This window comes from Lingula anatina, chromosome 2, assembly GCF_051362555.1.
Source record: "Lingula anatina isolate TDL-2025a chromosome 2, LinAna3.0, whole genome shotgun sequence".
Taxonomy (NCBI): domain Eukaryota; kingdom Metazoa; phylum Brachiopoda; class Lingulata; order Lingulida; family Lingulidae; genus Lingula; species Lingula anatina.
In genome coordinates, this window is record NC_141768.1 from 26513369 (window position 1) to 26533291 (window position 19923).

The following is a 19923-nucleotide window of genomic DNA, read 5'->3' on the forward strand; positions in this document are numbered from 1 at the left end:
TCAAACCCTTCTGTCTCTCAGCACTGTTTAGGTTCCATCCACTCACTTGTCACTCATTTTAAATAGGCAGTGATGCTGATAAGGTTTATTGCTTCCAATATTGAATAGATGCTTTCTGTTTCTCTATCTCTACAGATAGCAATTTGCTAACAGCAAATAGCAACCTTTTTAGTTCTCTTGTCCACTTTTAGGCTACGTACATTTAGATTTTTTTTTTTTTTTTTTTTTTGAGGGGGGGGTAATTTTATTATCATCTGCTCTTTGGGATATTTTTTTTTTATTTTGGACACACACACGGAGTAGAATACATTAACAGACAGACATCTTGTTCAACGTATTCATGAATCTCCATCTGTGGAAAAGTGTATCCATTAGTCATTATTGCATGTGGGATTGGTAGATATTGCAGATACCGAAGCCAGGGACTAGTTTACACATGCCTGGTTGAGCATGCGTTCTGCTCTACTGAACTCAGTCATGCAACATTGTCCTCAGCCAGGCAGTAATATCCTCCCAGATTGGTGTGGGCCTCTCCATCACTCCCAAATCTCTCAGCAGAGAGAGTCCAGCTTATATGTAACAGCAGGTCAACATATGGACACATAGGAGAAACTCGGGCAAGATTCTCACTACAGCAATGTTTTGATTAATTTGAGTATAAGCCTCCTCTTTGTATTTGTAGCAGCTTTCAGTCATTCAAACTCATTCAGCCTCTACGTCACTGAGCTCCCTTCTGTAACGCTCTAGCTATGTGCCAAAAATATTTAAACAATCTGTGATAATACCTGTTCCAAAGCGCACGCCTGTTACCTGTCTTAATGACTTTAGGCCTGTAGCTCTAACTTCCATTGTTATGAAAGTGCTTGAGAAATTTGTTATGCAACATGTGAAATCAAAATTACCGACGTCCTTCGACCCTTTTCAATTTGCATATAGAAAAAACAGGTCGACGGAAGATGCTGTTGCTATTACTCTACATAATGTTCTTACTTTTTTGGATCGTAAAATCCCTAACTATGCAAGGTTACTTTTTATTGACTATAGTTCTGCTTTTAACACGATATCGCCTTTTAAACTTCACGAAAAACTTATTAACTCTCTCCATTTTAGTAAATCACTAAGTAATTGGATTTTAAATTTCTTAATTAATCGTACACAACAGGTCAGAGTCGGCAATAACTTTTCCAAGACTATAGAGATAAATACTGGCACGCCTCAGGGCTGCGTCATTTCGCCTCTCTTATATTCTCTGTTTACATCCGACTGTGTGGCTTCGTATCCTGATTGCTTGATTGTTAAGTTTGCAGATGATACCACCTGCGCTGGCCTTATTAGCACTTCCGAGTCTGACTATCGAAATCAAGTTTCGGCCCTTGTTTCATGGTGCTCTGAAAACGACCTCGAGCTTAACGTTAAAAAGACAAAAGAAATTATTGTAGATTTTAGGAAAAACCCAACAGAAATTAGCCATCTTACGCTGAATGGTTCTGAGGTTGAAATAGTCAGACATTTCAAATTTCTTGGCATACATATATCTGATGATCTTAAATGGCACATTAACATAGATGATATTGTCCGCAAAGCTCAGCAAAGACTCTACTTTCTACGACGATTGAGGTCATTCTATGTCAACCAAGAACTGCTGGCAAAATTTTACCGGGCTGTGATTGAGAGTGTGCTAACACAATCTTTCACCGTCTGGTACAGTAGTGCTACAGTAGAGGACAAGAATCGCCTCAACCGCGTAGTAAAAACTGCCAGGCGCATTGTAGGTAGGGACCTGCCGTCTATTGAATGTTTGTATACGAGACGAGTGCTCAAGAAAGTAAAGTCAATCACGAGTGACCCTGGTCACCCAGCGAATAGCCTACTTATGCATATGTCAACAAGCCGACTGCGGTCATTAAAAGCAACCTCCACGCGCACTAAGAATAGTTTTTATCCATCAGCAGTACGTATTTTTAATGAACAAAATGTATTTTAATAATTCCACTGTATCACATTTTATCGACAGATCATACCAACTTTCATTTTATATTTGTATAAATATGACAATAAATTATTATTATTATTATTATTATTATTAAGATTAAGCTCTTGCTGTCTGCCAAAATCACTTAGCCCTGCCCACCACTAATTATTAATGAATACCATTATTAATGTGTGTCTGGGGGCTGGCTCAGGCACTATATAAAGGCAAGAAAAATTGATTCATCCACTAAGTGAGGAGTAGAACAGTGAGATACAGTAGTTGTGGCCATTAAGTTATCAGAACACATACTTCAGTGGCCTTAGTGGAAGAGGAGTGTTTTGGGTACACAGATCAGGTGGAATGTACAGAGGATTGAGGAAAACTGAAGGACTTTTCTCTGCTGTTTATTCATAATCCTATTGCTGTTTTTGTTCACAAGTGTCAAGATAAAGAGGTTTGGGTGGGGAAAATCACACCTCACTGTTGGCCTATTGGATAAGCATTCTTTCTCTGACGGCCATAGCTGAGCTATTACAGAGTATATACTGAGGAACTTTGCTGGCTGACAACACATTTGCTACAAGACGACTACATTCAGATAGGAGACCGTCTTTTCTTTTTCAAAATGACAACGATGAACTGTCTGTGTTGTTTTTCTGTTGTCTTAGTGTGTATTATATTTGTCCCTACAGGAATTCATGGAGACACAGTGTGTGCATCGTGTGATCGTTCAAAATGCACAGCAGTCGATGACTGTCCCAAGGGACAGAAACTAGTAATGGATGAGTGCAACTGTTGCATGAGCTGTGAGGATGAGAATGCACCAGCAAAAATTCCAAAACGTAAGTATTATGTTTTTACTGCCTGGAAAGAATCTTTGTATACTTTTTTTTCAAAACTTATCTTTAGAGCAACAAATGGCATTTTATAAGTACTTAATGTTTATGGTTTGCTCTCTATGTATGTATATATTTATATATCATTTTATAAATGTTTGGGGAAATTTGTTCATTGTCCAATGTCTTATTAAGTACCTGTTAACTACTTTCAGTGTTTAAAACAAGTATAACCAGAATTTAAATGGAAATATACGCTATATTACATTCAAGCAGTACATTTTCTTGCAGAGATGTAGCTGGCAAATAAATGCATTTTGAGATTTTTGATTTTCATGAGTCGTGTGTCAATATGCATTTATTCCATGAAATGGCTCTTATTTTTTGGCAAACATGTTTGAGGTATTCATCACATGATTTTAGACCTACATTACCAGTCTTACGGGGCCGTAGCGATAGTCCGAAGGTTCAATAGTCTGAAGGTTCATTGGTCCGAATGTTCACCATAGAACCTTCGGACCAATGAACCCTTGATTAAAAATCGATGAAAATGTTACCACTTTTCGGACCAATGAACCTTCGGACCAATGTACCTTCGGACTATCGAGACGCCCCCGGTCTTACAGTGGTTTATTAAGTCAGAAATAATACAAAGAGATCACAAAAAAAAAAAAAAAAAAAAAAAAAAAAAAATCAGCTGCATCTTTGTTGTGGGAAAGTGCATGCATGGGGCTTTGCATGTGGCCTACCAAGAGTAAAAACAACTTCCACCAGCTATAGCTTTGACTTTTCTATGTATGGTTGGCAGTTCTCCATGGTATTATAGTTCACTTCAAGTTCACTATAACAATTTGTGGTTCAGGTGTCTTTTGTGGAGTATCTGCTATTTTCTGTCAATGGAATTCTCCATTCCTACATGTACCATCTGTTTGAGCGATAAAACAAAACTTTTCAATTACATTTTCCCTCTTTTTTTATTTTAGTTTGAAATGTAACAGAAAGGGATTTTTATAATACCACTAGTTGTTCCTAATCCATTGAGATTAGCTTTAAAAAAAGAACATATGAATTGAGTGATGAAAAAAATTAGCTCAATCCAGACCTGATATATCTTCTTGATTTCTTTCTATTATGGCACTTAAATGTCTATCATGGCATTAAAATGGGTTATTTCATTTCAGTACATTTAACAACTTTGTTCAAATTGTGGGAAGATATGGGTAATGGCAGGAGAATTGTTTGCTCAACTAAGCATGATTGACATGCCATTATACTCCTTCCTGATGAGAATTTAAAATTTATTTATTTGATCATCAGCTTTTTCCTCATTTCCTTAGATACTTTTATAGTAGAAGGGGGTCTTTTTCACAGACTCATTTAAAGGGGTTTTTTTCTGGAATGTACTCTGCCATTTTTTAATTACCACTGTTTAAACTATTCTTCAAACATTGAGCTTTTCATGACTTAATGAATTTGATATATCAATGCTTTGGATAAATAAAACATACACTCCTTACTTAGACAAACTGATTGACAATACTATTAATCTCAATAGCTATGTGATTAATTTACTATTGCCTCGATAAAAATATCAGGACTCATAATTTCTATTACTTGTATAAACACCACTCCAAAATAAGATCAGGCTTAAATGAACTCTTAGGATAAAGCATGGTATTTTTCCAATAAGGAAAGAATTGAGGGCATTGATCTTAACTGAGAATATTTGCCATTGAATTCTGTGGCTTCCACTAGGTTTTCCCACATGTACACAGTGTGAGACCAGTAATCCATTTAAGACACCTTTTCAAAATTCCACCAGTGGAGTTGTTATTTGTGAAGCCCCTTTAACACCAAATATTTACACACAATTAATGAGGAATAATTAGGAGAAGGATTGGAGAAAAAAATACAGGATATTGACAAATTCTCATAAAATCCAATTCAACAGCCTTGCACCCATCTGTTTTCACAGTGTTAAAAAAAAGTGAATCAAACTTGAATAAAAAAATATATGTGAATTGAGCGTGTTCCTTTATAGTGGTTGCGATTACCCTTTGCAGGCGTGTGTCGTCCTGATCAGTTTGCCTGCGCAACCATTGCACAGTGCATACCAAAGTCGTGGGTGTGTGATAACGTACCTGACTGTATAGACCACTCTGATGAAAAAGAATGTAATTGTAAGTAAAGGGAAGACAATGATGCCAGTTTGTTTTTTACTGTAGCTAGGTTGATAGTTTAGTCTCCATAGTAACCAGAGTACCATAGCAACCAATATTCCCCACCAATAATTATCTGTTTGATGACTTATTGATTGACGTGTTGAGAAATCAGCATATGACAAGTAACCAAGATTTCGTTTGACTTAACCCCTGTAGTGCAACCTATAGCAAGTTAATCACATCCTGTTTTTATGCACATGTAAGCTGTGAATTTAAGCTGAAAAAACACAACTTACAATAAATATATTCAAAATATCATTTTTTTAGCACAGCTTAGATTGAAGAAAAAAATGCAGATAAACTTGAGAGTTCTTCACGTGTGTGTTTCTCCTGCAACAGCTTTGCTTGTCTGCCTTACCATATCGCATTAAAGCATGCCGCAAGCACTATATGCCTGCAATGATTCTCTTAACTTTCATTAACTTTTTTTTCTCAGCTGTGGTGTTTGTCTTGCTTTAAAGCCTGCTCCTGTTTGCTTCCATCTCTGCTTTGTGGTTTTTCAAAGCTGTGGTAATAACCATAGCTTCTCACCTGCCTGAGATAAATACGCCTTTACACTCAATCTCATGATGCACACTTGCTCTAAGATGACCTTTCACTGGTATTTGGTAATGGATTGTTTTTGTAATTTTATTTTGTTATTGTTTATTTGTGTACCCATCATATCAGCTAGCCCCTGGATCTGTGTTGTTGTGGCTTGTCAATTAAGTAACACCGGTAATCAGTTAGATAGGCGACCATTTACTTACACAGTATGTGGTTTAGGTAAATGTTTAGTTCCGATTTCATTTTCTCACCTTTTCCAATCACCTTGTTATTCCTCTTATCTCTGTGAGCTCTCTGGTTCACTGGGGAAATGGAGATGAGGAAATGATAACAAGAGATAATCCTCTGTGGATGTTCTTGTTATTTGTTTGTCTGTTTATTTTTCTTACAAACAACAGAAAAGTTGAACAGATGCTCCCTTGCCACATGCATTTTGGTTTACAGAAAGACAGAAGAAACTGCTTAATTTGAGAATACTTTCTACGACTGCATTCCAAAAACCTTATCGTACTAGCAGGATCGATCTATCTCAGCAGGGTTTCTTGCTAAGGCGCAGTCAATGTAATCAGCATAATTGTCTGGCACGCCCCCCCCCCTTGCAAAACAACACGAACGTGGACCTCAAAGTTAACCAAGGGAGCATGCTAGACATTTAAGCAGCTTACACTGAATGCAATTTAACGAGAATCCCCGAGGAGTTAGATCCAACCAGTTAGTACAACAGGGTTATGGGAACGGTCCCTATAGCACACAAGTAATTACTTGAAAGTTTCATTTGGTAATTGCGATGCTCTTATAAAAGATAAGGAATAATGACAAAAAAATCCAATCAATCATCAGCCAAGTCATTTATACAGGGCACTTTGAATACATTTTTTGTTCAAATTACTTCCAGATTTTTCAGTTGATATAGAGGGCAGTCATTGTAACGCTTTGAAAAGGGCCATGCCTGTCATAATTGGGTACATTTTATGTCTCAAACAAAACTAATTTTCAAAATTCCTGCAGCTGAGAGTGATTGAAGCTTAGGAGTTGCACACCTCCAGACATATATATGTACTGTTAAAAATACCTGCTGACCATGGCTGAGATTGTGGTTTGTTAAAATGAGCTGGCAAAAGGGCAGCTGGGGCATCAAAATTTCATTACCAAAGTATTCTTTGAACAGCAAACTTCCAGTTTACTACCACATGCCACAGATTGTTTGCAGTTAAGATAATCTGTAATTGAAAGTGAATGGCCTATTCTGCTGTGGTACCATATTTGTTTGCTTTTTGTTAGAAAGGGGGTGTTTTCTCAAACAACTGTTGTTATTTGGACTCTAAAAATTACTCAGGGGTTTCGTTTCTAGGATTTTTTTTTTCTGCATCCAATTTTGTCTGCTGTCAATATGCTTTATTTTTAACAGAGCTTTAAGTTTGGAAATCAGAAAATAGATCTTGTCATCACTTTGACACAGGTCATCTAAGGGCATCTGAAGCACTTTTGCTGCTGCAGACTTGCATGTAATGTAGCAGTCCACAGCTGCCACTCATGTCATAAGTAATTAGAAAAGATTCATTTACTTTAAATAGAGCACCACATGTATGATATCAAGTTAAAATTTAATTGCAATGATGGTGCATTAGTAGAAACTTTGGAGCTTTACAAGCAATAATGTCTAGATTAGAATCTTAGCAGACACCTGCAAATACTGTTCAGCTATTCATTCTATGAAAATCCGTAAGACTTAATATAATTTTCAATAAAGATATATAGCCATCCATTCTATTTCTCTTCAGATGATCCTTGCTTGCAGATAACTTGTCCCCGTGGGAAGGTATGTCTTCTTAATATCCAGGGTTTGCCCGTTTGTCGCTGTCCTAGTCTTGCCATTTGTAAGATGAAGCGCAGAAAGAAGGACGTTTGTGGTCGCGATGGGGTCAGTTATGCATCACGTTGTCACCTCCGTGTCCAAGAATGCAATTCGGGCAAAAGGATAAGGGTAGCTCACAAAGGACCATGTAAAAAATCAGAACTGCTTAAACATAATAAACAAGACAATAGCCAGCTTCTTGGTGACAAAAAGAACAAAAAACTATCACGCAAAGAGCGTCGGGATCGTAGGAGACAAAGAAGGAAGGAAAAAGAACAAAAGAATCGAAGATTACGAAGAAACCACAGAAGATTCTCGACATTTTGAATCTGTCCTGTTGAATTTTTTTAAAACATTAACATGCCACTGCCTAGCTGTTTTTTGCTCTCTGTGCCAATGACAAATTAAAGGGTTAAGAAGAAGCTATTGTGCTGTATGACAAAAGAGGAGTTTAAGAGTTTTAAAAAATGTCGTAGCTATGAAGTTTGTTTGCTTTTACTTTCACTGAAAGCATTCAATTATAGTACCTATGTAATTTATTTTCCATATTAAGTTCTCTTTGACATTGCTTATTAGATTTTTTGAGAAGATTTATTGTGATTATACAAACTGTATTTAGAATTATGAAGCAGTATTCATTTAGTATTAGGGCCCTAATTTATATACTTTTACTCACTTGTTTAAGGGTTTTGAAGTTCTTTGGGGGATTATATTCATACTAAAATGACACTAAACTCTAAATTGAACAGAGATTTATTTTGACTCAGCTGAAATACCCGTTTTAAAACTCCAGTTTATTTTCTTCTTCTTTTTTAACTGGTGCCAGACAAATTTTACCAACGATAAGTATTCTTTATCTCAATGCTTCAAGAAGAAATGTCAAAATTTCTTTATTGTATAAAAGTGGGTATAAATATGTTATTCTCCAATTTATGCCATAGTATATCAGATATATGCACAGCCTGTTGTCAGATATCCCTCTTAACTGCTATAATCATGCAAGGTGCCCTTTTTCATATAAATGTAGACTCCCTGTTTACAGAACTTACCTTACTTAAGCCTGAATTAGTCTGATTGATGTTACTAAAATGCTTAACATTGGATTTAAAAAAATAACTTGAAAAACTAGATTTGGTCTGAATTTTGTTACTAAAATGAAGATCTTAAACATCTGAACAAAATGTGATGTGCCAAGAAAGCCCCTATTTAATCTAGAAGAGTCAATTGGATTATTTCTGGTCTAAGTAAATCCTGTTGTAAACACCACTTACTGTTCTCACTTTTTTCTCTAAATCAAGTAATGTAATCAATTTTCCTATTATTCATATGAATACCTTTGGCTCAGTTCTTTCATGGTGCAGACTTGCACAGACTATGACAGCCTAAAATGTTCAGAAGCAAACACAGTGATATCCCAGCAGTTTCAATGAAATATGCCAAGTTTGTAGTCCACGTTTTATTTTTACAGAAAAATATTGGCAAGTGAAGTAGATTTTATCCAGTGCCATACTACACCTACCCATCCAAAGTAAATAAAAATGCTGAATGTAAAGGTAAACTCATGGATGATCCGTTGGTTTATCTCTTTCAAACTTTGATGACTGTGGTATCTTCCTATCATTATGTCATACAGATTTTTTTTTTTTTTTTTTTGTAAATATTTAAAAACTGCTGCAAAAGAAGCAACTGCTAAATGTCTTTTGTGATAACTGTACATAATTGTATTTTGTAATTTGTATACCAGTTGCCTGTTAGCATTATCATTATCTATTTATGAAAATAATTTTATTATACTATATTCTGGCTTAGCTGATATCAGTCTTTGATAAAAAGTAAAGTTGAGGCAACGAGTACATACAGTGTAATTGTCTGGTACAGTCAGCTATCGGTTGCAGTATTTTTACATCTTTACTCGAAAGATGCATGGCTGTTTTGAATGTAAAACATAATGCCAATATTGTTAGACAGCCAAGAAGTCTATTTTTACCATCAAAAACGATCTAGGACTCTTGTCCCTGGCTGAATTGGCAATGAAATAAGGGGAAACTACCAAGGGGGAGAAAACAATAACAGACGCGAGATTTAAAAGAAGATGCAACGATAATTTGGACTCATCGGGGACAAGATACCCTAGCCTGGAGATTGTGAAATCATTCAGCCATGTTTATGCCAGATAGCAAGCAGCCGTTGTTATCTGGTGTATCTGTCTTTTGATGGTGCATACAAACAGGAGGACATGTCAGGAAGGTGTTCTCCCATCTTACTGTAATCCATCAGATCATGCCAAGAGCACACTTAGCATAAGGAGACAAATTATGATGGTGATTAGGCCTGATTAGCCCATCATTTATCAGGCCCATTTACATAAGTTACTGAAGATGGGCTGGCAAATTTCTGATAAGCTTCACAAAGCCAGCGAGATCTCATTTGTAAAAATGTTGTCAGTATTTATTTCTTTGCTACATTAGGATTGTACTTATTGTGTTTGTGAGAATATGGATATTTAACTACTGCAAAAAATTAGAAAGTTAAGTACAGAACAGAAACATTTTTAATTGTAAATTATAAAGTAATATGTATAAGACAGACTTGAAAAAAATGGACCAAAATGTTGCAGCCACCCATATAATTTTTTGTATTTTACAAAATTTTGAAGTAAAATTAAAATTAGCTGCATAACTTTGTACTGAAGAAAGCATGCAATCATTTTATTCTTGCAATAGAAAAGATATGAGCTGTCACTCCATGCATTTTTTTTACTTGTTAAATTTCCAATATGTTTAAGTTCATGAACTAAAGAGAGAAATCAATATCCCATTGCCATTATAAGTAAAGAGAGTTGCAAAACTCCAAAAGAAGCAAATAAAGCTAAATGTATTCTGCTGCTACCATACTTGTTCTTGTAAACCTCGTGTGTAGATTTTATGTTGACATTTTCTTTTTTAAAAGTTATCTATATTTTTCTAATTTTAAAATTAGGAATGCTTGTTCTACTTTGATCTGAAAAAAAATCAAAGCATGCTAAATATCATAATGGACAATCTTAGATGTTTTATCACCACCATCCACCCTTGGTACATATCTAAGCCTGTAATTGTACTTGTTGCTCACTTAATTCTGGGATTAAAAGACAAATTATGTGGTGTGTGGGTGGGGATCCAAACACACACCTACATGTACAGCCTTAAGTTCAAACTTAGTTTCTAATTTTTTTTTCTTTGAAATTGTTCAGCCAAATAATCCTAAAGAGACAGGGTTTGCAAAGTTTTCACTCTTCCACTGTTCTTTTTATCTGTTGTCGGAGTCTGAGAAATCCATCGGCATATGTTGTAAAACAGGTGCAGAACCCATAGCTGAACACATGTGGGTGGGAGAGGGCTCTAGTTTGTAAGCAGGCTATTTATTCCAGACATTTTACTGCCGTGAATTTAGAAGCAATTTTTTTTCTTTTATGCCGCACACCATTCTGGACAGTGGGATACTTTACAGTAACAGATGCACTGGGTTGTTGCCAGATTATCTCAATACTCCTTTTCCCTTTTATGTCACAAAACAAAACCTATCTTGTATAACCATAAACAAAACTAACAGGAAGCTCAAACTGTTCAGTGATGGTTAAGACAAAGAATATCTGTCACAGTTGAAGAAGACGGGCTAATGAACTCTCTCTCCTATATTTTCTATGCCAATTAAGAAAGCAAGTGTTTAACAAGGAAACTTAGTCATTTTGTTGCAGACAATGATGCTTTTACTGAGGGACCAAATGTGGGAATTCACAGTGATCTTACAATGAAAACTTCTGGTGGATTTGTTGTTGCTAACAAACTGAGAATGAGAGAAATTTGTGAACTTGATTAATGTTGAAATAAATTTTTGTTCATTTTATCAGGCACATGAATTTGGGACAAGAGCAATCAATATTCTTTGTAAAATTGTAAAGTCCAACTCGGAAGGCTCTCTCACAAAGTATGATCAAATAATTGCAATACTCCATTCCATTTGTATTCCTTCTCCAAATAACACAAAGAGGATTTACTAAAACAACTTTATTGAAATAGGTTGGGGTTTCAGAAAAAAATGTTAATTTCCCTAGTGAGCAAGTCAAACATAACCACAAAACATTTCTAAATTTACTTTAACGTTCCACTAATGGATAAATACCAAGTCCAAAAATGTTTTAAATTTATTACATCATGCTATCATGCTAATTGAATACAACACAAAAGTGGTACTTCATACACAAAACTTACACTAAACAAAGTTGCAAAGGTATGCTTTCAAATGGATAAAAAAATCGTTTAAGTAAAGTCTAAGTGGAAAAAAGTCACCAGGAAATGAGGCCCATATTTCATTGTAACTTGCCTCCAAATTACCTAGAATGATTGATGTTTCCTTCTGTCAGCTGCTACTTGGTGTTTACTGCCAAGTTTTCTCACCTTGGACTCTATTCACCAAATAAATAATGACCAAGCTTGCAAATCAAGCTATTTACAAAGGTGAAAGTAATAAGGCAAGTTAGCCTGCTGTTTTCATCTATTTGTTGGCCAGACACGGCTACTGCAGTATAATCTATGTCACTTGGACAATTGCAACAACATTTAAAAATATAGCTTTCAATAAATTAGACTTATGCTCAATGCAAACAACTTGAGTAAACATTTCATTGTTCGCAATGTTATGCACGGCAGCTTCAGGAAGTTACAAACTGTTTCTTCACTTGCATTTATCAGTCCAGCAATTTTTCAAATAAAATAATTTTTCAAACACTAGCATAATCGTCTTAATTCTACCAATAATTTGTCAAATATAAAATGGCAATACATGTATTTGTCATATTCAAAGAATTCCACTACAAAGTAAGGTTAGTTATTAACACTGCTCACTAGGGACTATGGTCAGTCAAGCTCTTCTGGACGCACAGGATGTGGAATGGGAATGACTGACTTCTTTTCGACATCTCTGGACAGTGCCTTCCTCATGTCTGCAATGAAAAATGGGTACATCGATACAACCTATTCAAAAGGTGACCTTTCTGTGAATGGTGCTGCCACCTAATGGCCGTGAAAAACATTAAGTTACTTTCCCATTTCTGTATACTTGGAAATAGTTTTTTTTTTTCTTCACTCAAAAGTTCAGCAACAACAAATCCAACCAAGGGTTTCTCATATACATATAATGTGTCTTAGTAAGAAATTTATTGAAAAACAACAGACCAATAACAAACAGCTCATTTTTGAGTAAATTCCTTAAAAAGATGGCATTCTTTGGTTAAATTACTACCTATCCTCTCATTTATTTTATGGTTCATTAAAGTCTACCTATGTTGACAGGCAGAGCACTGGAACTGTTTTCTTAAATATGCATTATGACATAATGCTTTCCTGTGACAAGGAGAGAGAAGCCATGCCTTGTACTTTTCAGGTCTCTCTGTTGCTTTTTACACAATTTATCACTATGCTTCATACACATGACACAAGTTTGTGTACACATGACACAAGTTTTAAAAGATCTTCACTGCCTGCCACTCAGAAAATTCCATGTATTATTTTAACAGCTCTAAAAGAAAACAAGTCTTTTCATATCTACTATATAATACACAAACTTCAACCTGTATGGGCTACCAAAAAGCACCATCTGACAATCTATGAGAGTCAGGGACTTGAAATATATGCTCAAAAGCTTTGGAATAAACTGCCATCAACTATACAAGAGGCCACAAGTATTAAAATTGAAATTAAATAAAAATTCTATTGAATACTGATATTATATAAATAAAAAATAAATTCTAATCACTTTGTACTAATTTTTATTTTCAGTGTTTTTTTTTTAATTTCTAATCACTAATGTGATTTTTATGAAATGCTGCATACAAATATATTACAGCATATACATAAATGTACATCTACCAAATCATTTATTATTTGAATCATGCTGATTTCCTATACAAAGAAAAAATCCAAATATGATAACTTTTATTTACTGTTTTCAATCAAATCTAGCAAAGAGTGATGATTATGTTTTCTAGGGACCATTTAATATGTTGTTATGTAGGGACAAATTGTTACAGTTGTGAATAAACAGAGAAACCTAAAGTTATAAACAATGAGCATGTGATGTTTCAAGAGACAGTTCTTCATAATTCCAACACAAGTACACTTCAGTATACAAATAAAAATGTAACACAGTAGCCAATTCATATGTGATAATTATCAAACATAAGCCAAAATACTTTCATACTGTTAGCTTACAGCCAACATGGACAAAGGCCTTCAGACTGGTGTGGATAGATGTTGTTACTCACTGTTTGATAATTATCATATATGGTCCAACTACCAAGCTAATGAACATTTTTGCTCATAGCATAACCAATTGTTATTATTGTAGTTTTTTTAACAGGTTTTTTTTTCACTTAGAAGTTTCCAAGTGAAATACACTGTTGTATATAAAATTTATAAGTTCCCAAAGTTCCCAAATTTTATAAGAATTATAAGTTTATAATCATACCATCCTACCCACCAATTTCAACCTAACAAACATTAACAACTTTTCACCTTCCACACAAAACTGTTTCTGTCAATCAAAGTTTGTGACTCCAAAATTTTTGTAACTTGAGATCCCTCTGAACAAGGTAATCAAACAATGTATAACTCACCAAATGCGTCTTCATCCACTTCTCCAGAATAATACTCTATCACCTGCCTGTATACACTGTATCCCAGCTTTTCATACATTCCAACTGCTACCTTATTAGACACCCGCACAAACAGGTCCACGAAGTAGCACATCTTTCTGAAAACGATAAAAGAAAACTAAGAAGTTTACCAACTTGTAGTGAGTACTCGAATTCTGTGCAGAATGACTTCTAAAACTGGTGTCAAAGGACTGAACAATGTTATTTCAGAACCAAACGGGATAGAAAATGGTACAAAATATAATTACTTTAATGTGCTATAAATAAAGAAGACAGTCACAAATGCTGTTTTCTGTAAAATTTCCACTTAAAAAGACTGAATCCACATAAAAGTATAATATTCCAATCCCCCAGAAAAAAAGAAGATGAACAGCGTACTTCTCTGAAACATCTTCCAAAATATTCATCAGTTTTTCTGCCAACCCCAGTCTTCTGTATTCTGGTGCTACTGTGAGGGCTGTCACATGGCCATGCCAGTTATCTGCTCTCCCTTCAGATTTACCCATAACTATAAAGAGAAATCATTATGATTTTATCTGTAATAAGTGAAATAAGTGAAAAAATTCATAACAAGATCTTACAAAATGGAAATCATTTGGGAAATCCTCTCTACATGATAAAAATTTTATGAAAGGTGAATGCACTTCATACTTAGGATATAAAGATATAACTTGATCTCATTAACTCATCTGCTTTAATTTAATACTCCTTTCATTTTCCAGTAAAAATTTGATTTTTGCATACATTAAAGTAACATCCCAATAAAACCTATTTCCATTGGCAATTAGAAAATGTAAAAACATAGACATCTATTTGAATTATATTTTGGTAATATAAAATAAAACAATATAAAACAGATTAGCATTCCACAATATAACCAATAAAAAAAGACATGATATGAACAGATATGTCAAAGACATAAATTCAACTTACTGTAACCCATGATTTCTCCATTGGGTGACTCAGCCACCTGAAAGTACTCTGGCCAATGAGCCATATACTGCATATAGAATGGGAGACCATACTGTGTCGTTTGATAAGGAAAAACACTTGAAGAAAGGCAAATTTGTCTGAGTTGGTAATTGTCTGGTTCCATTTCACAAATATTGCTTACATTCTAATTGAAATCACCCTATTTTTATAAGTAAAATACTTCACTCCTCATGCTTCAGGAAGGAAATCTAGTGAAGAGCCCCCCCTTCCCCCTCTTTCTCTCTCTTTCTCCCTCTCTCTCTCTCTCTCTCTCTATATATATATATATGTATATAGATACACACACACACACACACACACACACACACACACACACACACACACACACACACACACACACACACACACACACACACACACACACACACACACACACACACCCGACATGCTGAAAATTTTTTTAGAATGGCCAGACACTTCGACCGGCAGTAATAAAAAATTTGCCGGACCGAATGGATTTTTGTCAGACCGAAAATCACCCTATTTGTTTGAGACATATACTACCAGTATGATTAGGGTAGTTTACCTTGTTTGTGATTGTGATTTTGAAATGGAAGGGAAAAAACTCTTTGGGTTTTAAATAATTTTATTAGTGAAGTGTGTCGCATCATGACTGTAAATTGAAAAATACGGCTCTTAAAACTCTTGTGGGTCCTTTGGACCGACCAAGTCCAATTTTTTACCGGTCCAGACAATTTTTCCTGGTCATGACTGATCGGACCGACAGTTTCAGCATGTCTGACACATACACACACACACACACACACACACACACACACACACACACACACACACACACACACATATTGGGCGAACAATTTTTAAATGTAAAAAAATTGAAATCATCCATACCATATGCATGTAAACATTGTATGCATGAATATAATTTATCGAAGAAGGATACAGTCTCTGTCAGAGGGTCCAAGTTTCTGCAAAGATAACAAATAAAACATAAAGAGATCTATAATATGATGCTCAAATATTTTTTCTACAATTTGAATCCTTTTATATATATTTTTTATGGCACGAAACAGTGAAATTTTACAGGGAGGTCGGAAGAAAGGTTTCATGCAATACCACATCTTGCAAATCTTATATTTTCAATTTCATTATTTTGATCACAATTTTGATTCACTACTACCTTTTTCTGCCACATTTATTAATTATTCCAACAACAAGGAAAGAATCAAAAACTAGTAAAAGTACTAAAACCGTGGTCATTTCAGCCATTTGTTAAGTGTTTTCGGTCGTTGCCATTTTCTCAAGATACTACTTACACATTGTTGAACTTGAATAAATCGTCACATGTAAGAAGTCGTATTGTGGTCATGTTAACAGTTTTTTTCAATTGATCAAACAGAAAAGAATTTAAATAAATAGATACATCCTTTTTGACAAAATTGTCACTTTGTTCGGAGTCAACTCGTTGAGGACGTCTACCGCATGGACGCAGACATGTTTCTTTGCCTCTCAATTTTCAATACAGATGGCGCCACAAGGTAGCACAAGCTTTAATCGCTGTTTAATCTTTGCAGTGGTTTTCCTAAACACCGAACAACGAATTTAGTTCCTAAACAGAAAAGATGTTCTTGGAGATGTTTTCAAGATGAATACCAAAAACTCAAATAAGAAATTAAAACCAAGACAGCTATGAAAATCATCTTAACATTTATCAATGTGTCATTCCTTTACATTATGCACGTTAATGGGGTAGGGGGTGGAGGTAGTTAATTATGTTATATGATATATAGATTATACTTTTCATTTTCTACACCACAATAAAGCTGTACCTTACACTGATGAAGGTCACGGACCAGAGTGACCGAAAACTGTAAGGAACAGCTTTATTGTGGCGTAGAAAATGAAAAGTAGGCCTATAATCTACAGTATACATGTATATCATATAACATGATTAACGAACTATACAAAGATGAATTTTCATCAGAATAGCTTTGTTCCATGTTAACTCTACTAATATGAAGGTAAACAATCCACTGTTTGCTTTTTTAAAAATTTAAAACCCAAGAGTGTTATCCCCATCAATTCACCACACGGCATTGTAATATCAACATTATACGACAAATTTGCACGGCAATCCACTAAAAAGGAACCAGGTGCCTGATAACGGGATATCTGACATGTATGTTAATATAGAGGCTACACCTTTTGCTTTGTTGAGGGATATTAATATACACTTTTTTTGGTGAGATACCTACGCTTTGCAATAGGGCTTAGACAAACTTTATCAAAAATGGGGTATATTCGTTTTTCAGAATTTTCCAGACCTGACACAACAATTGATTGATTGGTTCACACTAGCTTATTAGTATTTGCACTGTTTTCATTGATATATGATATGATATGATTTTTCTATATATGGTACAAACACTATACAATCTGTTTATAAAAATTGTCCCATCCATATCTAAGAACGAAAATTGGCGCAGTGGCTCAGGAAAACCATAAAAGTATGGGGAAATGGAGTGAATGTGTTAGTTGCGCTGTTTGAATGTGAATAGGCCCAAGTGCAGTCCTCGGGCATCTACCACAACAAACATCCCAAAATTGACTTATTCCCTCTGGTATGCTCTCCGATTTATTATTATTTTTTTTTTAATTTTTCACCTTATGTATGTACCATCTTTTACACCCTTGCATTTTAGTGGAGTACCTTTGAGAATTAGATCAATTTATTTTCGTGCCACCAAAGGTTTCGATTCCTAAATCGCCAGACGATCACTTGTCGTTATGGAGTCGGGTGATATTTAGTTACCTGTAAGGTCATGCATGCCGTCCTGATAATCATGCATCATGATTACACAAGTTGGCTATCTAAGTTCATCCATCGAAATAGCACGTAACGTATTGCAGGCTAGTCCACTCATAAACATGTGTGAATCACTGGCTCCTAAAAACCCACACGTGTGCGAATTATTGGCACAAAATACCTCATGAACGGATTTTGATCAGTTGTAATTTTTCAATACCTCTTATCTCCATGCTCAATATCAACTTCACTTTATTCGGTATAAACAACCGCGATCATGTCTTATTCCCTGTTTTTCGTACAATATTCACATTCCCTTATGTAGTCATAAATGAGATCCCGTGCTCCATCTCGATTATTTTTTCACTATTAAATATTTTAGAAAATTGCATATCTAATTCATATAGAGGCTATCATTGACAAACTTTACTTAATCTTTATCGGAAAAAGAACGCCCCTATGTTTTAAACGGATCAGATCCATTGTTTGACTTATTGCGTTGTGATATATGAAAAGACTAGTAATTCAGAAAACAAGAGAGAGATGATAATTGATGAATAAAGTTGGCACCAGGATGGATTAGCTTTGTGATGGAAACCAAGATATAACATATCAAGCCTATCTGAAGTGTATAGGTGGCGTAATTAGTCGATTTCATCTTCGCCAGTATGGGATCTCCTTGCGTAATAAATATCCCTTGTAAGTATTGTCTAATAAAGAAGTGATTTAGCAAATTTCTTTCTCTTCCGTTTTTCGCTATCATTTTTAGAAAATCGATAATTATATCCAGCTGAATAACCCGTCGTGTTAAGATGTCTAACTGGTTAGTTGATAAATACGTAATTTGCTAGACAACCTAGCGCGTCACTTTTAATACAAGATGAGGTTTCATATGGCAAGCTAGTGCTAGCGCTCTCGAGGACAGACGCAAAATAATTTTCTGAGTGCGTCATCTTAAAACGAAGCGTCAGTAACACTTCATTAGATATTTCCTAGGAAAAAATATGATTTGTGCTCACTGATTGGTTTCATTTGTTTGTTTTTCTTTATTTATTTTCAATTACTGAAAAAACCAAGTCACATAATGTGCATTTGATAGCTTTAGCTGGAATTCGAATTTATCAAATTAAAATTTACAGAACCAACTTTCGTGTCAAAGAGTATATATCTAGCTATTGCGAATGCATTTGCTCTCCAGCCTCTATGTTAAGACAAACAAATCTCCATTTCCTCTTTTGCCCCCACCCCTTCCCACACACACACACACACATACACACACACACACGCGCACACACATACACACACTTATCACGCAACTGTCAAGTTAAAAGGAAATATTAATATTTGAGCAGTCCGCTAATAGCCTACTGAGTAGTATATCTTGTCACTGGAAATGGGCATACAACCTGTCAACACTCACGGCATTTTTTTTTTTTTTTTACATGATCTACAACAAATTCCTGCTTTAAATTTTAAAAAAATATTCTTGTTTCTGGTTTGGTATACGCCAAATGCTAATTCTACTTATTTGAAAATATCCATCATATTATTGTCAAAGCCTGCCACTAGTACTTAGATCTGGCAATGATAAATGTAACTGTTGCGATACCCAGGGTCAACGTATTTTATGCCGAAGCATCAGATTTATGCGGACTTTCTTCGCAAACATTCACGCTCCTACGTGTTGTATCCACCTTATCTATTCTTATCATGCCCGTCATCTCCCTTAGGCTTGTGTTATATCTGCGACAAGTCCACTATGATTACAAGGGACAATGCTTATCTCTTTGTGGCTGGTGAAATGGAGGACACCGGACTGGTAACGAAATATTGACAGTAATGTGTGCCTTGCATTATTGCCGTCATCATCTTGGGTCTGTGTTGGGGAAAGTCACAGTCATTTATCATTGCGACCATCTGGCAGAACAATAATGGTTAAGCTAACCTTAAATGAATGCCTGATAATTACCTTTTCTCCCATTAAAAAAAAACTGTAGTGGCATTTCTGAAGTTCGCGATGCCAAAATTCTTATAATATGTA

At 35.2% G+C, this 19923-nt stretch overlaps 2 protein-coding genes across 3 annotated transcripts; one reads left to right on the forward strand and one right to left on the reverse strand.

Annotated features, from left to right (window-relative positions):
• Window positions 1–2090: 2090 nt before the first annotated feature.
• Window positions 2091–10319, forward strand: LOC106158850 (serine protease HTR4). 2 transcript variants are annotated; one of them, XM_013534961.3, is made up of 3 exons: window positions 2091–2814; window positions 4872–4988; window positions 7358–10319. In XM_013534961.3, exons 1-3 carry the CDS (start codon window positions 2598–2600, stop codon window positions 7756–7758), a joined length of 735 nt encoding a protein of 244 aa, XP_013390415.1. In that variant the 5' UTR covers window positions 2091–2597; the 3' UTR covers window positions 7759–10319. The 2 variants fall into 2 exon arrangements, with proteins under 2 accessions (XP_013390415.1, XP_086860047.1); XM_087003921.1 differs by lacking the exon at window positions 4872–4988.
• Window positions 10320–11462: 1143 nt separating this feature from the next.
• On the reverse strand, window positions 11463–16601 carry LOC106158851 (N-alpha-acetyltransferase 20-like). The gene is made up of 6 exons (XM_013534962.3): window positions 16393–16601; window positions 16020–16044; window positions 15056–15146; window positions 14501–14630; window positions 14084–14220; window positions 11463–12412 (listed from the first exon to the last, which is right to left on the reverse strand). Exons 1-6 carry the CDS (start codon window positions 16443–16445, stop codon window positions 12327–12329), a joined length of 522 nt encoding a protein of 173 aa, XP_013390416.1. The 5' UTR covers window positions 16446–16601; the 3' UTR covers window positions 11463–12326.
• Window positions 16602–19923: the final 3322 nt, after the last annotated feature.

Excerpts from the sequence above, each read along its gene's own strand:
- LOC106158850 (XM_013534961.3), top strand. The coding sequence starts at position 2,598 with ATGACAACGATGAACTGTCTGTGTTGTTTTTCTGTTGTCTTAGTGTGT. Across the intron at positions 2,815-4,871 it reads ACCAGCAAAAATTCCAAAAC|GCGTGTGTCGTCCTGATCAG; the intron begins GTAAGTATTATG and ends TACCCTTTGCAG. Across the intron at positions 4,989-7,357 it reads TGATGAAAAAGAATGTAATT|ATGATCCTTGCTTGCAGATA; the intron begins GTAAGTAAAGGG and ends ATTTCTCTTCAG.
- LOC106158851 (XM_013534962.3), bottom strand. The coding sequence starts at position 16,445 with ATGACCACAATACGACTTCTTACATGTGACGATTTATTCAAGTTCAAC. Across the intron at positions 14,631-15,055 it reads TGGAGAAATCATGGGTTACA|TTATGGGTAAATCTGAAGGG; the intron begins GTAAGTTGAATT and ends TTCTCTTTATAG. Across the intron at positions 12,413-14,083 it reads AGTGGATGAAGACGCATTTG|ACATGAGGAAGGCACTGTCC; the intron begins GTGAGTTATACA and ends TTTTCATTGCAG.